This window comes from Dreissena polymorpha, chromosome 8, assembly GCF_020536995.1.
Source record: "Dreissena polymorpha isolate Duluth1 chromosome 8, UMN_Dpol_1.0, whole genome shotgun sequence".
Taxonomy (NCBI): Eukaryota; Metazoa; Mollusca; class Bivalvia; order Myida; family Dreissenidae; genus Dreissena; species Dreissena polymorpha.
Genome location: NC_068362.1, coordinates 30655126 through 30677026, shown reverse-complemented (window position 1 = coordinate 30677026; position 21901 = coordinate 30655126). Strand labels below are relative to the sequence as shown.

At 32.8% G+C, this 21901-nt stretch overlaps 1 protein-coding gene across 1 annotated transcript in view; it reads left to right on the top strand.

Annotated features, from left to right (window-relative positions):
* Positions 1-14136: 14136 nt before the first annotated feature.
* The window catches only part of LOC127841563 (uncharacterized), a 31574-nt gene continuing 23809 nt past the window's right edge, over positions 14137-21901 (top strand). The window contains exons 1-4 of the mRNA XM_052370482.1: positions 14137-14256; positions 15869-15911; positions 18222-18629; positions 20806-20856. Of these exons, the coding sequence (XP_052226442.1) occupies positions 15869-15911; positions 18222-18629; positions 20806-20856 (502 nt within the window). The 5' untranslated portion in view covers positions 14137-14256. The remainder of the gene's footprint in view (positions 14257-15868; positions 15912-18221; positions 18630-20805; positions 20857-21901) is intronic.

Genomic DNA, 21901 nt, shown 5'->3' with positions numbered 1-21901 from the left:
CAGTGCATTAGAATTAGAAATGGCGTTGTTCAACTGTCCAACTGTTACAATTTTCACCAAGGTATTATATTGCGTTTCTGAAAGATCACAGGGACCGTTTTTATGTACTTTTTATGACAAAACTGCAGCCTTATGTGTATGCCAACTTACATGATGATGTCGTATCCACCTTTTTTTATTAGTACGTGTTTTTTTATAACGTTATAATGTATTGTCTTAACAGAGACCACAGCTTCGACAGAATATGATCCCTTAGAGTGACGTTCTGTTCGTCAATGTTAGTCAAAACACAAATTTGAATATTCATTTAAATTTTATATACCTTTGCAGAAATTGAATATCAAATAGATTAAATAAGTTCCAAAATTTCATTTTTAAGTGATGAACGAAGAAAATTACATACTTCATTACGAAAATGCCATTATACTGATGTGGCTTTCCACCTGGTTTCGTTTGAGCTGCACATGCAGTACCTTTTTTAGATCTTTACCTACCTTTACCAAGTTGCATCTAAGTATTTTCATTCCCGATTTTGACCACAAGATAGCCAGTCTGATTTTCATTCTTGTATTCCAGTATTATCCGTGGAAATGAGAAGTATATTGTTTGTTACCGACGTAAAACTCATATAATTACGCAAATTTATTTTAAAATCTTCATGTTTTTATTTATTTAATGTGTGTTCACATGTAATTCTCTCGTGTACTATTTTAAACTGAGTCTCATTGGTATAAGTTTGCCCCAAGGTTTCGGTCCAGTGTGGATATATTCAAATTAGGCCTAATTGATAAATTATAAATTGAGTTGGAATAGGCGACACATAGTATGAATTGCACTCCATTGCATCAACTTTTGGGATAGGATATAATATTTGAATATAAGAAAATCGGAAGAATGTTGAATGCAGAATATTTATACGATAATTATGCAAAGAAACTTCTGATGAGCGTTTACTCGCAAACTCACATTTTTTCGTAGTACAGACGGCTTTATTGCGTCAGTGATTGTTTGGATAGCAGCTGCCATAAATTAACGCGATGATAATGAACATACGGAAGTGCATCTAGGGAAGGGTTGTGTCTTAAAGGGTTTCATCATTCAGAGGAGGGGGATTAATTGATCGTGTTTAATATATTTCCAGAATAATTGATATTGACGCATTAAGGACAACAGAGGCAACTAGACGTGCCAATAATATGACATTAATTAAAGCCTTAGTATGACCAATCTTTAAATTGGTATATCCTTATATAATCAACTTAACAGTATGACATCATCAGTATAAAGTAAATCAAATTTGAAATTTAATTAGTTAATAATAAGTATCAAATTATTTAGGCTCAAAAAAGTTGATTTTAAACTAGCTATAAGTTCCAGATGCATCTTAAATTTAGATTATAGCTACTAGTTAAAGCAATGAACAATGCCACCAGCTTGTATTTAGAGTTATGAATAGAAAGCAACATGTAATTCAGTGTAGTTATGAAATATTTCGACAACCTCCACCGGATATATCTGAAACCTTATAAAAATTAAAATTAATTGTTGAAATAACGAAAATAATCCTTTATTATTGTTATCAAAATCTATTGTTCTTTCAAATATTTATATCAAATATGATTTACAGTGGTATTCGTGGGGCAATCAGGAAAAGAAGTTTGTTCCAAACATTCGTTAGTTCGGAAATATTTTACTTAGGTTTACAAATATAATATTTCAATAAATTCAAATATTAAAAACGAATATCCGAATATTATTTCAACATTCGTTCCCTTTGCAAATAATATAAAAACACGATAGACCTAATTTAATACATAACTAGTTGAATTACATTTTTCTTTACTTACTTATGAATAGATAAAGATACGTTGACGTATACTTCAAATGAACATATTATCTAAAATCTTAACACCAAAGCCAAGCAAATAACTTTTGCAAAAAAATATTCAGTTATTGGTTTTCATCCACACAATGTATGTTGACATTCTGTTTTTTTTTCTTTAAGTGGAAGTAGAACGTGGTAACAGGGTGACGGTTATAAACTTCGTGGTATTTAAATTTAAAGAAAAGCTCTTTCATATAGCAAGGTTTGAGATGACTAAAGGGAAAGAACTTAGTGTTTCCATTTGTGTTGATTATACATTTGTTGTGCTTTTTAAATTTGTTAAATGAGCATAAATAGTATGTGCTATAATTGTGACAGGGCTGGACTCACGCATTTGTTCTTTAATTGTTGATTGTAACCTTGGTAAAAAGCCTTTACTGTGAAGTGTGGTTATATATATGATTTATTATTTGCATGCGCTAAATGTATTAGTCGAGAGCAAACCTTTGTTGAGGACGGACGCATATCGGATTGACAGTTGACGGCAGTGTATTTCATATAACATCACGCTAGTAGAGATGTTCAGAGATGAATGTGCAAGCCGAATCCACAATTTGACTTTATCAAACATCTGGCAACAGTGGACCAGGAGCACTTGCGGCTCCTTGGGCCTTGTAGAGTGCCTAATGAAGGAGTGATTAATCATGTACATAAAGTTGACGTTTCTACAGTCAAGTTCTAGTTCCTGTTTTGAACTTTTCGCATGTTAGTATTAATGATATTACATTAGATGGACATTTCCACAGGCCCTAATTAAACATTGTATACAAGTGCTCGGATTGAAAACGTTAGTGATGCTACAATAACAAGCTCTTGCAAAATTTTACGTGATCGGACTGAAAACGTAAATGATGCTACAAGTTCTACTCATATTTTATCTGATGAACATGTTTTACCAGTAAAACGACAATTGTGAAGGAGATGACTCCGAGATGGAATTCGCAATTTGAATATGGTAGTTGAATCTAAAGTTAAGTGTATCTACACTTATGCTGACCAGTTACGTAATTAATTAAATGAATTAATTGTCATTATTTGTCAAGAAAACCCAGATTTTATAATTGTGACAGATTTCCTAAATTAGACATTGATGTATTCTGCACATCAGTTTCGTTCAAATTGATGGCTATGTCTCTTTTCCAAGTAGTAATAGAGGCCCTGGCGTGCTCATTTATGCACGTATTGGACTAAATGTGACAGCAAATGACCGTTTAAACTCGCTGTACTATGATGCTTCTTGGTGTGATTGGAAATGTGATTATAATGTTAACGTAACTATTGGATCTATTTATCGGTCATCCACTTTGCCAGAAGTTTGTGAAATCCTAATCAAGGTGGTAAATGAATCATCACAGACCACTGGTATTAAGCGTGTGGCTCTGATATATATTAGCGAAAACATTATTTTTAATGAGTAATAATCAAATAATAACGAAATATCAACTTTTTGAAAACACAATTTCACTATCAAATATATATATAACTAGGTATTCGACTCAAAATGACACGAGAACGGGCTGCATCGCTTTGAACAGCCATAATTTCATCAGTTGTGCAGAGATTTTCACTAACTTTGTCTTATTCAACGCAGAAATGAATTCGCATTCTGGACATGTACATATCTTGCAAGATCTCTACAAATGCTTCGTCAAATTTTAAGAAATAACACGAAACACAACTCGCGTGACCTACTCGTTATCGATCAGACCCGATCTAAGACTGAAATCTTCACGGGGTAAAGGGCATTTTCCCTGCAAAGTTGACGGACCTCGAATACTTCAATAAAACGTATGAGAAAACATTCTGACCGTTCTTACCGTAACATTATGCATCAAAACTAAATGTCTGGCGACGTTTGAAACTTTTGTTTACACACATTTCATCTGGCCGACATTTTAAACACACCAATGCGAAGGCGTGTCTTAACACCTGAAGATTTCATTCATTAATCGGGTCTGATCGTTGTCAAGTAGGTCAAGCGAGTTGTGCATTGTGTAATTTCTTAAAATTTGACCCAGCATTTGTAGAAATGTACAAGATATGTACAGTTCCAGAAAGGAAATTCATTTTTGCGTTGAATAAGACCATGACCATGCTATTATGATCTTTGACAATGCCGCAGCATACAGTGAAACCCAGAGCTATACTGATAAAGTTCAATATTCAATGTGACATAACATCTTTCCGCCCTGAATAGGAGATTATAGATTGGGACAAAAAGTTTGAAAACTTTGATATTGATTGTATGTAGAATTTTTTCAATGATCAGTGTAAAAAAGTGTAAAATATCATATTCCTAAATGAAAACCCAAACCAGGATGTTAACCTAAACCAGGTTGGATGACCCGCTTTGTCTTGAAGGAAATAATAAGGAAACAACATGCATGGGCTACATACTTAGCAACTAAAAGGGACATTTATTTTCTATTTTATAAGAAGATGAGAAACAGTGTGAATGACGACGGTAAAAAGCAAACATTGACGCTGAAAAGAAAATTGCAATTAATGCAAAACGTGAACCTTAACATTTTGTGAGGTATTTTAAACAGAAGACTAAATTAAAATCATATTTTGGAAAATTGAAGAAAGCTGATAGAACTTTTACTGTTTTGGATCATGAAAAAGCAAATTAGTTTAATGACTCCTTTTCTAGTGTTTACGCAGAAAATCTTAACATTGTTCCCAGGTAAATGATATGAACTTTGATGAACCGTTGGTAAGAATCGAAGTGGGCTCCTATGAAGTTGAGAAGTTACTCTCAGACTCAATCCCAACCAAGACTATGAGACCAGACAATAATCACCCGTTTCTTCTTAAAACTTTAGTCATGCTATTGCAAACCCTGTTTCAATGATTTAAATAAAATCAGTTTCAACTGGTAAAATACCGTGTGAGTGGAAATATGCTAGAGTAACGCCTTTATTAAAAAAGGGAATAAAGTCTGAAACAGAGAACTAAAGACCTGTTAGTTTAACTTCCATATTATGTAAAAGCTTGGAACAGATAATTAGATTACGTATGATTGATCATCTAGACATTTAATGTCCGATCAACAATTTGGATTTCGCGGCAGACGCTCCTGTGTGTTAAAACGTCTAGGTGTGTTAGAAGACTGGTATTATTTTATTGAAAATAACAATTCGCGGGATACTGTTTATTTAGACCTGGCTAAGGCGTTCGACAAATTAAGTCATCAAAGGTTATTAACCAAAGTATCGGCATGTGGCATAAAAGGACCTATCTTATATTGGATTAAAGTCTTCCCTAGTGGCAGAATCAAGATGTTTGCAAGAGGTCAATCATCTAACTGGAGAGATGTTATATATGGAGATCCTTAAAGCAGTGTTCGGGGTCCGATATTGTTCATTTTGTATGTCAACAATTTACCAGGCATTGTTAATAGCTACATTATTGTTTTGCAGAAAACACAAAAATCTATCATACCACTGAAAATTGTAAAAATCTTACAAGATGACCTTACCGTAATTTGTAACTGGGCAACAACATGGAAAATGAATTGTAATGTGAAAAAATGCAAGGTGGTGTACTACGGAAGGTCAAATGACAAAGTTGAATATTACATGAATGCAAACAAATTGAATACAGTAAATGAGGAGTGTGACCTCGGTATCATCTTGCAGGACAATATAAAATTTAATAAGCATGACTCCAGTTAAGTTAAACAAAATCCAACAGTACCCTTGGTCTCATTAGCAGGTCTTTTGCAATTCTGGTTAAGGATTCGTATCTCAAATTATACAAAGCTCTTGGGCGCCCACAACTTGAATACGGGAAGACAGTTCGAAAGTATTGAGGATGTTCAGAGGCGTTTCTCAAGATTAATTTCAGGCCGTCAAAATATGAACTACAATGATCGATTTAAGAAGTTTAAACTACCTAGCCTACCCCACAGACATAGACGAGGAGATATTATTCAATGCTATACAATTATTAATCAACTGTATGATATACCATGTGAACGGTTTTTCTCATTCAACACATATAAAACTAGAGGACACTGTTTAAAACTTGCAACACCTAGATGTGAGACAAATTTTAGACTGAAAGGTTTCTCTCAAATTATATCTGAATGGAATAATTTACCTTTAATATTTTCAAAAATAGACTCGACAAACTGTGGGATAATGATGCTCAGTACATGTTCTAACCAGTGTTTTATCTCAATGGAGATATTGGATGTTTCAAATATCACTATATTTTTTTTTAATGTGAAAGGTGTTTTTAAAAAAACTGTGAGTACTAATGAAGTCCAGTCTTCGTTAGATAACAAATATGTAGACTTAAAAGTATCCTGATCCTTTCTTACGAGCCTAACACCGATTCTACGGTATTCTACGGTATATTGCGTACCTGCATTGAATATATCCGTCTTGAAGACGCTAATGTTTACATCGTCACCGTTATCTGTATGTTAGAGAAACATATTAAATCGAATATTAAACCTGTTTGCCGTCTCATGTTTCAACCACAAAATATAACCCAAATCTCCAAGAAGTTACATTTTCGCCAAACATGGTTTGGGGAATAACATTGTATTGACAGCAAGTGTTACCTGTTGGATCGGCAGTGTAATCTGTACTTATTTCGATTATTTGTACAGCAATTCCAGTGTTTTTAATCTATCTATTAATTTATTTAAAGTAATTGCATGCGTAAATTAAGTTCAAGAACAACTTAAATTAATCTTTATAAATTTTGACAACTGATGCAGTTTTTGTATAAATATATGTATGATATTGTAAAGTAAGAGAGAAGTCAATATGAAACTAGAAAAATGGCGCGGCAGAGGCCGACGCGTATCCCCACGCCGCATAGATGTTATATTAAAAGGCAATTTTGGGTGGGCAAGGCCTATGTTGGTGGGGCCCCGGCGTGGGTAATGTGGACATGCATGATCGAGATAGACCGTGTTGTCATAAGAGATATTAAGTATTAATTTGAAGTCAATTGGTAAATAAATAAAGAAGTTCTGTTAAAACAGAAAACAATTTGTGTACGAAAACAAGTTGGATACGAAAACAAATTTCGGTACGAAACATTTTGGTAAAGAAACAATAATACAAAAAAAAATTGGGGTACGAAAACAAAGTTGGGTACGTAAACAATTTGGATACGAACACAAATTTGGGTACGAACAAAAAATTTGGGTACGAAAACAAATTGGGTAGGAAAAAAAATAGGTACGAAACAAAATTTGGGTACCAATAAATTTGGGTACGAAACAAATGTGGGTACGTAAAACAATTTGAGTAGAAAACAAAAATGGGTACGAAAAACAATTTACGTACGAAAAAAATGGGTAAAAAAATGAGAACGAACAATTTTGGGTACGAAAACCAAATTGGGGGAACGGGGAAGTAGTACCCGAGAACCTGTCGATACATTTGAAAGAGGTCGGGAACCAAGCTGCCTTTACCTTTATCAATGGCCCTTGGGTGGGTAATGTGGACATGGATGGTCGAGATAGACAGTGTTGTCATAAGTGATGTTCAGTATTAATTTGAAATCAATTGGTGAATAAATGAAGAAGTTATGTTAAAACTTAATTTTTGGTGGGCGTGATTCTGCACTTTCTTCTCCTACACTATAAGCACTAGAACCTTGAAACATGGACACATGGTAGCTATGAGCATATGTGCGACGGTGCACTATATGGAATTTTGATCTGACCCCTGGGTCAAAAGTTATTATCATGTGCGTCACATGTTGTTAGTAAAATGAGTTTTTTTTCCCATTTTACCCATTTATTTACCCATAACTTTTGAGCCAGGGGTCAGATAAAAATTCCGTCGCCGTCACCGTCGCACATATGCTCATAGCTACCATGTGTGTAAGTTTCATGCTCCTAGTGCTTATAGTATAGGAGGAGATATTGGCCAGGACGGACAGAAAGCGGAGATCAATTCAATATCCACACGCTTTTAAAAGCGTGGGAGCGTGGGGATAACACATTTGCTTGGTTATGGATAATTAACATCTAGCAGTCTTTTCCATTATTTATTCAAATTTAACTATTATATATAGCATTCTCTAGACACAAGCTACCATTTTATTCAAGTACTGCTTACGTAAAGCCCCATTAATTCCCTTTACTGTGTTTACTGTCTTTGTGTGTTCTGGATTAAAATGTAGGACAGTTGGTTGCCAGTTTTTTTTACAAATCAAGCCTGTTAATGACCTGGGTTGCCACTCTGGATCAGCGGACGATTTATTACATAATTCAATCTCTTGTTAATGGTCGCCATTGTGTAGACTACTTTCAATATGGCCATCGAAATTCTAATTTTCAAATGTCAGAGAAAATGTTAAACTCATGAGGACGCTCGAACAAAAAACAGCGGAAAAAGATTGTAATTGCAAAAAATTGGGAAAGTCGTTACATGTGGTACGGCTATACAGTGGATTAGTGTTGTTTTCTACTGTCTTTGAAGCAATTGAACTTATAGTGAAACTTCTAGTAAGATTGGAATTAAAGAATGTCTTATCATTCACCATCGTGCTGAATTATCATCAGCATAATTTCTGTGGAACATTACATTATGCGAAATACTAGTGTTTCATAGTTATGATGCCATTGTCATAGTTCACTAACAACCATGATTGGAACAGAACTTGTTTACAGGTAAGATAAATAATAGTGCAGAAAGCAAGAATGTGTATTTGAACAACTAATTATGTATTTCAACTCTGTTGTTGTAGATAAATTGCACTTAAAGTCTGAGGCTTACTTAAACACTCAATATTGTTTACTGAGTAGAACCAGTACTGTGTGTCTTTGAGTATAGCAGGCTCATTCGGCTCAGGATCATTATGACATTCAGCTTCGGCCTCAAACGTGGGTCAATTTGGTAACAGGCTACTTCTGCCCCAAATCAGAGAGGCTTATTCTGCCCTCTTTTTAAATTATAGATATTCTTTAAAGATGATTTTGATAACTCAAAAACGGTTCCAGTGGGGATCAAAAAGGAACATTGTAGATAAATTACCATCATATCCAATATTGCAGAACAATCGTTTTGATAATTTATAAATATAACAATTGACGATTCATTCCTATTAACTTCGTTACGAATTTACTACAACAATTAGTAACAATTGTTTGCTACTGTCATCTGCATAAATTATATTGGTAGTAGTATCTGCATGCGCATCCAACCAACTTTTTAATTCCATTTATATTTACTTCATTAATGTACTTCACTATCTTGAGTTTAACCTTTTCATCACTAAAGTGTATTGAACAAATTAAAATTACATCAAAATTTGCTTTGTTTTGTTAATTATAGGCTTGTAATTGTAATATAACACCACTCAAGTGTATCATGCATTTGACTATATAATTATACAATTATGTTTCACATTATTTATTCTCAGTTTCAAGTAATATAATCAAATAATCTTTTACCACCGTTTGTGCATATTTTTACGTCGTATATTATATTATTCTTAATTGTTGAAACAATCATGTTAAGCATTGGACTAGATATACACGTTGAAAAATTATCAACCACACATTGAATAAATACTGTAATAAACTAAAATTTTCCAAAGAGCAATGCCGATCTGGAATTAGATAAAATTTCAGTAAATTTCTCTGGTTCCGAAATCTTTGTCAAAGCTGCAAATTTGCATTTGGCGATATATAATTTGGTAACAAGGATAGACAAGTGACTTATAAAGAAGCAGGGTGCATTAACTCTTGACTTTCAATTTGATTGTACTTGTTATTTTATACCACAAAACAGTAGTGGCAGATAAACTGTTTTAAGCAAAATACATGATTCACTCTAGAAACAGTGTAATGAAAAAGAAAGCATTTGAGCACAACTTATATCTCTTTTTTTGTGGTACACATGTCATTGAAGTGTCGCACATCAAAACAAAATTTACATTAAAGGGTATTATTAAATGTTAAAAAAAGTTATAACAAGATGTTTTCTGTATCACTTAAGTATCTTATTAAAAGAACGTTTTTAATGCACATACACTAAAAATATTGGCATGGTATTTTTTCCTGCTTTAAATGCGCATTGAATTATTTTGACAATGCTGACAAGACAGACTTATTATATGTGTTTTTTTCTGTATTTTTAAGCATGTGTTAAAGAGTATTTATCCTGTTGAAAAGTATGCTGTACATAAAGTTAGTATGCTCAAGTGCATTTTAAGTATATTTTTAATTATATTTTCAAATACAAAATAACAGTAAAACCCTGTTTAAAAGCATTTTGGCACTGCCGAGTAAAACAATTTGCCTGGTCCAATCATCCAGCACGGCACTACACAGTAGAACACTTTACCAAGCTGGTAAGAGTGGTACGGCACTACCCAGTAGAACAATGTACACAAATATGTATGCGTCAACTCATGTTCAATAACAAAAAAACCAGACAAGTATTAAAATAATATACAAAAAATCTGCCAGTACTACCTTGTAGAACAGTTTACCGGCATAAATGCAGAAAGGTTTTGACAACAAATTCCCTTGTACAATATTTCTAGCGTCAGACTTGATTGAAATATTAAATTTTGGTCATATTTGTTTGCAAATAGCAAGAGCAAAGACACTTGGGAGAAAATAATACCACCCAAAGAGGAAGCAGGGTGAAGGGGGGGGGGTTGTCATCAAATATATTGGTTTAAAATGTTTGACAAATGCTCAACAATAACAAGACGATTGTTTTGGTCCTCAAATAAACTTGTATGTTGATTACAGAAACGTAACTTATTCAACATTGTGAGAGACACAGTACCAAGAACATATACATAACTTAGCAATTGTTTTCCTTCCGGTAAGACACTATGGTCGCCTTGATTGTTGCATAGCATTTGTTCTGTCCGATAGAAGACAGATGAACCCCGTCCTCGGAAAAAGTGCTTGCCTGTGTCTACGGAGCCCAGAAACCGTTACAGTACCAGAAATATGTCTTGCTGGGATGATCTGAATGTAGCTTCTCACGTAGAATGTGATTTGTCTGATTCACTCTGTCATTAAACCACACTATGTCAACTGGGTACTTGACAGGTTTAGAAGCTGGAATCCTGTGGAAAATGTGGCATACCACAACTGACGTCACACCACAGAAGAATAACAATGTATCAGCTAGGTCCAGTATAGAACATGCGACAGTTTCTGGTGTGTTTTCTGAGTTCGAAAGATCATGCGTACCAATCACTAAAAATATTAAATGGGGATCAAAGTCTGTGACTGCTTCAAGCTGGTCCCTAATATGATGTACCGTTGCCCCCGGTAAACCGCTATATTGGATTAACGCCGGTTCTTGTAGTCCTAGTTTGAAAGAGTGTTCTGGCGATCTCGAAATAAAATTGTTTAAATGTTTCACAAAACTATGACCCAGAATTTGCGCTCTGAGCGCCATGAATTTCTTCGTTTACCCCAGCGCGTGGGTTGATGACGTCACGTCCTTCTCCGAGAACAAAGGGTTTACACTAAAGACAACAAATTCACAAATAAAACTATTAGCTCAGGTATCTGTTTTGCGGCGTACAACAATACAAAATATCATTGATAACGTATATGCACACAAATATTGCAAGTTTATCTTGTTCAGATGTTATTTGACTCTCGGAAAACTAATGTAAAATGTTATTTTAACTGTAGTGAGAGGGAACTTTGGTTTTAATTATCGCAACTAATTGATAAAACAATACATTATGATATAAACTTGTAAACACATTAATAAAAATATGTTTGTTTCCATAACATCTTCTATGATTTTTTTAGGCGCAGAAGATTGAGAATATTAAATCGGTATGAAAATGTGACAGTTCAAATTGGAAATCAAAAAATTGTTTCATTTATTTTTGTTCATCCATTTCATTATTTATATAATATCTATATTGAACTAGAAGTTGTTTGTATATTCAATAATAACATTTGATTGGTCAACAAGAATGTCATAGCCTTGGGTTTGTATTTATTGATTGGTGTTTTGTCTTGAATAAATGCCGCATGAGGCTTTCATAATCTAGTACACCTGGGAAAAGGCAACTTACACATAACAGACAATGACACGTAGTTATCGCTTATGCATGTCAAGGAGTACACAAGTAAAAACGATGTATATTTAGACTTTGTAATTCTACACGCGACTTGTTCCAAATCTTCTTTTTGGAGCAATATAATATACATGTAATATAATGCATACACAAAAACACCAGTAGAATTATATTTTATTTTAAATCAAGCAAATATGGACAATCATTGCAGTTAATTCATAAAATGTATTATATCATTTCATAAATATCATAAATGCAACTGATACTCAATGTTTATTTATAATTAATATTAAAAGACACAGTTTTAATTTATGAAAAATGTTTAATATTGAAAACGATCGTGATATGTAAACATTAATTCTATTATATATAACCAAGAATATACATATTGATATAAATGATAATCAATCCCGTGATTAATTTGATTAAAACATGTTTTCTACCTAATGTGTCATATTCTGTCTGTTTACCCATTTCTACAATCGGCCATGATAGTCTTTGTTGAATAAATACTCAATTGTCTCTGCTGGATTATACACCACAAACTGAACAAATATGTAGCGTTTACATTACGCAATGTATTGGAGCCAGTTTTACTTTCGGTTTTGTAAACACCGTTAATTCATTTCAAGTAGAGGGGGGCCAAAACGTGATTAAACCATATTGGAAAAGTAAACCGTGTGTTAATCGATCATCATGCACAACAAACGAACGTTGATAGTGATATCTGCATCCAAATTGCGGCAGAAAGTTTAACACAAGTTCAACGCGCTTTGAATACAGTAGTATAACAAGAGAGGGACCACGCGTTGGGTGTCTCAAACCAAGATTACGTAGTTTCCGGACAAAGTCTATGCATCAAAATTGGTAATTTAGCCATTGTGTCCACAGTTCGCACTTATCAACTAACATTGTAATATCACGCACTGTATACACTTGTAATTTAAGATTAAATTCCTTTAAGTTGAAAATCAATTGTTTTACCTTGTGTAGGATATATAGTTATTTTGTTGATCTTTCGGTAAATAAAATCAAATACATTCTGCAAATGAATCGAGTGAAAAGGCGAACAAAATCAACTATTTAATTTGTTCAATCGAAATTCCTTTTTCACCCAGACTTGTAAATAGAAATGATTAACCCCAGGTATTGCTATCGTTTAAACATTTTACTTCCGCGATTGGTGTATCAAGAACGACATCCAGCGTTGGGAGAGGCGATATTGATATCTGAACATGAGTCACGGGTTTTTAAATCTGTCTTAGGTTTTCTGTTTATGAATTCGTTTGCTAAGAGAGGCCCTTGAACTACAAAACCTTTACTCTTTTTCAATACAATAGTATATATATATATATATATATATATATATATATATATATATATATATATATATATATATATATATGCCTATTTCCTGTTGGAATACAGGCAATATGTCTGCTTCTGTGTATTAAATGATTTATTGTAAAATAATAATTAAACGATATATAGCTGTTTTAATTTAAAAAATTGAGAGATCACATCATAATAATAATCTTTTAATTAAAACCCAGGACTATTAGATAAGTATTTCCGTTAATAAATATTTAGGTATAAACGGCCTACGGAAAACACTGCGAAATCGCAATTTCGTAAACTTATGTACCCTTTTTTAAGATTTTCCTCTATGACATTAAGTTTTCCGTAAAAGTATAATTTAAATAATATAAGTATTTGTGCTTAAAAATGCGATTTTTAAATATTAAATTTATCAGCAAAAATGGTATTCCTAAAATGCCTTCAATGCAGAGAAACGATAAAAGTTTGTTTAAAGAGCCTAGACTGAATTATGAATTTATACGATGAATTTTCAGTTAAACTTACAGCATCGTTTAATGTTGAGTCCGGTATATTTTGGCCTAAATAGGTAGGAAGCTATTATACATATAAGCTTAAATATTATGAAAAGCAGATGTATTAGATACTATTTTTAAAGACATATTTTTCCTAATAAAAATCACCCGAATGTTTCGCAAGCAGCCTTACGAAAACTGGTATCTTTGGTACCAGTCAATGGTTTATAATCACCTTTATTCGTTTAGTATCAATTGTACATCTGGGCATGTATTGTGTACGTATGATAATGTGTTTCCGTGTATACACAGTAAATAATTGTTCAAGTAGATCACATGGTAGGGCCTCTTTTATATCCATATTGATATCGACCACATCTGAAGTTAAACAAAGCAGTAGACGACACAGAACAGGTTTTTTATGACTATAGAATAATAGTTTATGTGATTACATAAGTTTATCAATTGTTGTTGTATAAGTTTGAAGGGATAAACGTGGTAAGTTAATATTTTTGTCAATATTTTATTTTATATTTTGAACGCGTTTTGGTTTTCTTTCATAGATTTCGGGCATGAGAAACTGCGCAAAAGGTATTACATTTTTAAAAAGAGAATGATGTACTTACTGACACAACAATTTGGACTGATAAACATACATGTAGTGAACGTTTGTTTGAACTTGAAGATAAATTATATACTTTTTTTAAACTGCATTTAAATAAATGTACTATGCCAGAGGTCTTTAGGTTTAACATTATGAATGCAGTCAGTTATTGTTTAAGATCTCATTTGTATGATCGTATACTACACGTTGCTTAAAAATTTGGATATCATGTTTCGCAGTATCGAGGATACACGTTCCGTCTGATTATAATCAGTGACAACATATTGTACAAACCACTCAATACCAAGTGAACAAGTAAAGATGTGAGCTGTATGTTACCACACACTTTTCTCGATTAGTTCACGTTTAATAAAACATCGTATTAGATCAATCATGTATTTTTCGTTTTAATTTAACTTAAAAGGAATGCGTTTCTGTAAAATAAAATTAGTTTTCTATTTAAATTGACAACACAGACGCGTTCAAATATACATCTTATATCAGCGCAGCAACAACTGTGTTATACGTTGTATAATACTAATCTGTATTGTATATAATGCTTAATGACAATCAATGAAATCGTTTGATAAGAGATTACTACTGATTGAAGGGGTTTGTCCACTGATCTTTGGTATTGTTGCAAATGTGTCATTTAATGCTTCGATTTGATCAATTCAACGGATTTTCAAAGCTCTAAAATAACTACATAACACATTATCTAATTAAAATCTTATAATGATGTTGGTCGCAGTAAGATTCGAACCAGAGTCGCTAAAACCCTCGTCCATTTAAGTAACGTGGTAAGTTAACATGTGTATAACATGATTAATATTAAGATAAAATTGCAATTCATATATTTAAACTTATTTTAATTTTATCAAATACCGACTCTATAGAACAAGTTAGTCGATTTGCGTTTGCAATGTTTTGTTATCATCAAATTTAAACGAGTAATGTTTATAAACGATACGTGAAAGTAAAATGATTTTGCTGCACTATGTACACTAGTCCTTTAATTGTCGAATCTGTAGCAAAAAGTTGTCAATCAAACAACTTGTCAAAATTTCTTTGAAGGTAGTGAATGATGTAATTGAAATCGGATATAAGAAATCATATTGTGATACATGCAGGGATGAAAATAGTGGTTTTCCGGTCGCCTGGGCCGAGTTTATTTCGGCACAGTGGAATCAAGTTCAAACATTGGTAGTCGGACAGGGAATCTAACAATTGTACCTACATACTATCACTTTAATATTAAATATGAATGGCGATTCGACTCATTTCAGGGCATTATTCGTTAAGTCATGTAAGCCATGTTAAAGTGTCATATGTCTGATTGTGTTTTCTTAAAAGTACTTATATTGATAATTGTGACATGTACTTGATTCAGGTTTCCTTATTCTTTTGTCGGGAAACTAAAGGACTATAGAAAGCTGCTTATCTGGACAATCACCCTACAAATTTTAGTTTATATCAATGACATGTTCATTCATTTCTTGACTTCAGATGTCCACAACACTAGTACGAACATGGCTGCTGTGTTTGTGTGGTAAGCATTTAGACATTATACAATAATAATGCTTTTCATGTCTAATCTTCATGAAACTTTTTCAGAAGATTTGTCCCAATGATACCTCGGACGAAAAATAACTTGGTCATGTAAGGCCACTAACTCGATCATCTGGTCTTGATCATTAATTAAAAAAACATGTAAACACTCATGAATCCGATGTGTGTGTCCAAACTGCGTGAAAATGTGTCAAACCATACCTCAAAATGGTATGTATCTCTTCATAAATAAAAAGAGTCTATGGTCCATGAATAACATGGCTGCCAGGGGCGGGATGTCTTATGTATATAGCTATTGTGAACCTTATTGGCATTCTGGAAGAGGCATGTTTAGTACAATCTTTATAAAACGTGGTTAGAATATTTAGTTCGTATGATATTTGGGCTGAGATATGAAACAGTTCTGGTTAGTTAAAAGCATACCCACTTAGAGGCTGGGTAAGTTGTCTTAAAATGGGTATGGCGAAACCTTGTAAGAACTCTTAAAGTTGCAATGTTTTTCACATTATAACTTGACTTGCTTAACGTATATGATCTTATGATATAAGTGAAAAAGTCCGGTCTGTTAACAATTATGAATGCTCCAGGATGTATCAGTTAAGCTTTTAATTTTGAGCAAAGTTCAACCTTATTAGACAGGTGAATCTTGATTCTGTCTAAAGATAATTGCCACTTTGAAATTGATAGTGATGAGAGCGCTATGTTTAAGTTGTTTTGGTTATTATTTTAACAATATTGATTATGATACTGGTGATTGATTCTGAAACATTGACAACAACCCACATTTCTAATGACATTGCAATACTAAAATAAATATGGCCATTACTGTAAATTATTATAATTATTTCTCTAGGAAATCACCAAGTGAAAAACTTACAAATAACAATGACTATTTCGTTTTAATCTTTTCAAACTATTTACACAGTATGTCAGAAGTTGGATTTAATATATCCGTTTGATCTAAACGTAATTCACATATGCCCTATTCAATTTTGCATAGAGAGCTTCGTGTGCAGGAGAGACAACCTAATGGCTGACGTAAATGTTCCAGTAGGTTGTCCTAAATAATCTAAAGTTTTAGATGTACATATACATGGTTCCGAGTAAGATCTGGTTTTAATTTTTTATAGTGTGTCATAATAATGTGCCTGGAAAGTAAATAATTATGTGTGTATCACAACGTTTATTTTTATTCAAAGTTTAATACACACAACTGGTTGTAACAGACAATACAAAATATGTCTACGCGTCAGTTGTGTGTACCTTTTATATTAACATCCTTTTATAACTCAATAAGCACAAGTTTTAATAGTTTTATCACAACAACATGACAACCAAATTTATCATTTGACATTGTGAACATTTTTGCATACCCATATTCGGCCAATTGTCTTGAAAATTGGTTCCAACAAGTCATAATATTTTGTGTGCATGATACTTCTGTTGAGTTCTATCCTCGGTTATGTGGGATACAAATGTAGGTAAGTATGCTAACTTAAAATACGCTTATAACACTTTGGTCAGATGTGTGGCCAAATTATCAATGAAACTTGCACACAAGATTATATTGTTCTATTAACATCAATGTTGAGATCAATATAGGTTTCAGTCAGTTCAAAACAAAGCTCGCAGTTGCTCTTGTGTGATATTATTAAAACAGTATGAGCAAGCAAAACATAACATATTTACTCTCAATAATGCAATTGGCTTCGCACGTTTGTTTTATATTTGTATTTGCATTACTTTCTAGTGAGAATTTAAACATGTTCGATAAAACACGTTTCTGCCAAAGTGATTCAGTCTTCCTGGTATGACATGATAGTATGTGTACCAGACTCTAATTTTGTTATTTAAAAAACCGTCAACCAAACTGAAGCCTCCTTCTTTGCCTCATTGTCAAGTTGGACAGGACGTTTGTACCAATAATGCGACGTTATATTAAAGTAGTTACATTTACTGCAGTCAACCACATGCAGCCTTTATAAGAGTAATACCATTTGCTTATTTGATTGTTATAATTAGAATGAAAGATTAAGCACCACTATTAAAATACACTCTTGTATTTGTCTTTGCAACTATATAAACGTTGTAAAATTACTGAAATTTAAATATACGTAGTACATTAAGTTATATTTTAAGGTTAGAACAGATTACTGTTTTGCAATGACAAGCGCAATTTTATGGCACAAGTCCAACTGAACACATGGATTAAAAAGTGAATAGTGTATTTTTGTAAGAGTTATATTTAATATGTTAATGGCTGGTATACATAATTTGATGTTTTTTTCAGTGCATGCAATTGGTTGGACCCACAGCTTGCACATCAAAGCACCCAGCTCGGTACAATTTGGTGAGACTGTTCCCATAGAATTCTTTTGGGACGACGCAACACATACAATTGATGTATTACATTTTGATCCATTTGACAACACATTGATAAAGATTGCTGGGTGCGCCAAAAACTTTTTAAACAAAACTATATGCAGTCTTAATGACACCAAGCAATCCAAGGACTATTTATTTTTGGGAAAGCTGAAAAGTACATTCCTTTTGATTGAAAACTTAAGACCAGAAACAGCTGGAATTTATTTATTCCGAGACGCGTATAATAAAGATGTTAATTCAAGCATCAAGATACAACCAAATTGCCCGGCAATAGGGGTTACAAATGACGATGGAATTTATACATGGTTTATAGGTAAGTATATCTCTAAGTAAAGTGCGATGTTGTTATTTTATGAAATATATCTATCTTTGAACTAAATTATTTCTCATTAATCCGTCTCAAAACTACGTATGTTTTGTACTCTGGACTGATGCTTAAAGCACAATAACCTAACTAAGTAGCGAGTATAGTATTGCTCAGCTTGTGAAGGGAATGTACAATTATTTTTTTTAAGAGGTTACATTTGATGATTTTGCTTATTGCTTGGTCGCATATACAGAAAATGCCTATTTCAAAGTACGCAGGTGCTGCATGTTTGATATTTATCGGCTATCCACAAACTCTACAGTGCGTCAGCTTAATTTGACAAAGCTAACAACCAGTTTTGAGTGCTGGTCTTCGACCAAACAATGACGGAAAGACCGCCCTATATAATACATTATTTATAAGCTTTAAATCATTCCATTGTAACACACACGTGTAATTTGACTTAGGGCCATTCTTTGCTCTTATAATTAATATGATCGATTTAATCGTAAAAGACTTCACAACCGCTATCGTTTCGTGTCGTACCGAGGCCTATGGATTCTTCATTGAGTAACGTCCTACGAGAACGTACACATTTGAAATCAGATTGTCTTGTAATGTGAGAACAAATGTACTGCACTTAAAGAAACTCCTCTTAGGATTGGTTTGTTAATATATTAAATGTTTTATTGTTTCTAAGAATCATGCAAACATTGATGATTTCTTTATATAACAAAAGGGTAATATAGTAAACAACACAAAATACGGAAAGAATGATGATGACATTATTGTTATTTCTGCGCTGATACAGACATATTCACTCGTAATTTTAACTCGACAAAAGCGTGTGTGTATGTTTTTCATGAGCACTTCCTCAGAATATTGTTCGATCCCGAATAATGAACTATTGTATATTGCAAACACTCTACTTCTTTATTTTGGAAAGAACGCAGGGATAAGGGCTCTCAAACAAATCAGTATAAGATGGATAAGACATGGTATGTTTTCTTTTTAGATAATATGTATCTAAATCAGTTCTATTACGTAACTTAACATTTCTGACCTAATTAAAAGAGATGTCGACCTTATATGGAAAAATATGCATTCAGCATTTAACCCGGCTTAGCTGAGGAAACAACAGTATTCCACACGACATAACCAGATCAGAATCACAAAAAAAAGATTGCTTACTACTTACATAAAAAAACGCAATTTTGTCTGTGTAAGACATATAACTACTGAATATAAAACTGTATTCAAACTGAACATACCTTAAATAGTCCGCAGGATTTAAGTTTCACTATAAAAACTTCAGTAGTTTTTTTTCCTTTTTCCTATGATAGCTAACTGTTTAGTTCAATGATTTTGATGGCAACCAAGATGTTTCAAATTGGGAATTATTTGTTATTATCAAAAGCTTAAATTGGGAACGAGATAAATAATATATTTATTCTTGCTTTAAGTATTTACTGGATTAACAGCATTCACTCAAAGGCATGATAATTTGTCAATTGTATAGAATATGTTCTATGCATTAGATAAAACATATTTGTTAGTAGTTTGGGAGAGGGACTTAAAACAATTGTTATCATAATGTTTTCCGTATAGAAGAGCAAACAAGTGTAAACAATTCACATACATATGGTCAAATCAATGTGTGATACATTTTTATGTGTTTTCCGTTGAACATATTGAACAGAAAAGTTTGTAAACAGGGGAAATAACTTTCTCATACTAAGACATTTTATATATATATATCCACGATTTATTTAGATTTATCTGCCTTTCGAAAAGATAAGACAAAACATAAGCATTTAAGCTATATAACTGAATTTTAACAGTTTACTACCTATATTAACCGAAGGGTACCATGGAAAAAATACTTTATATATTGTATTTACATTCAATACAATAGGCTAGTTATGTTATATAATCATTTTATTACTGATACGAGCAAACCATTGTTAAACACTTGATATGACTTTTACTAACGCTGAAAAAAATGAAAATGCATAAATGGCTCTAAAGATTTTTTAAAATAAAATATAGTTTCCTTAATAGTTTAGGCTATATTACCATTTTTAAGACACGGTATTCAACACTTTAATACAGTTTAATTACGAACACACTTATACTTGCAGATAATGTGTACTTGCACATCGAACGTTTGCACCTTTTTCAGGGATATATGTGATGCTAATTGCCCTCCTGCTGGTCCATCTCCCTGCAAGAGGTATGTAGTTTTTGTTCTATGTTTTTATGCCGTTGTTCAGCTCGAATATATGCCAGATAATCAAAGCTGTATTGCCCAATGTATGTGTCGGTGTCTGCGTAATGCTGCGGTTCATGTAAATGTGCAACTTTTGTTAATCATTGTTTCCACTGCAGGTATTTAATAGAAACTTCACATATGTGTTTGTGGTCATTGTGTGAAGTCACTCACTTAATTCCATAAATTTGACATACAATTAAGCAGTAGTAAGACACTTTTGGATTTATGGAAATTTAAATGAACAATTTGTGAAACTTTTCTATGTCTCAATATATACTTCAAGTGTTTAAATTAAACGTTACAAATGTGTTCAGCGTCTTTGTAAACATTCACTGACCAAGACCTATATTTTTACCAGCCTAAAACAGCCTTTAAGCAGGATTATAACTCCTTATTTGCTTAAATGTTCAGGCTAAGGTTTGTGTGCAAGTTTAAAGGTCAAGGTCACATAAATTGTGTTGCACACTGCCCTCTATTAGCAGAATTATCACCATTTTGTGCTAAAAAATATGCTTTTATGCTAGTTTCAATTTACACATGGTGGCTAAAATTGTTTCTACACTTCATCTTTTAATAACACTACCTTAAAATAGCACCCCTTGTTCGTTAAACAAATCTAATAATTCCAGATTTTTAATTCGGAAATTCTTTTGAGGACTGTTATCATATTTGTCATTAAACCTTAATTAAATTGCATCAAAACATGCGTCTATAAGTAGTTTTGTACAGAATTTTTGCATTGCATTTGGCGGGGGATATAGGTTCAATGAATCGGGCTTTTTTTCTTTAAATTTAGGTCCAACGTCAGCCTCTCATTGTTTTCAAATGAATTGGAACATGAAGCCAATAGTTGTTTTCAATAAAATAATACCACATTTTGCATTTGGCACAATGTTTCTCAAGAAAAAAATGTATTCAGAAATGATGTATATCGTAATTTCATTGTTTAGGTTGTAAAATGTCATTCATATAGAACTATAATGATATGTTCAAAATACTAGTTAAA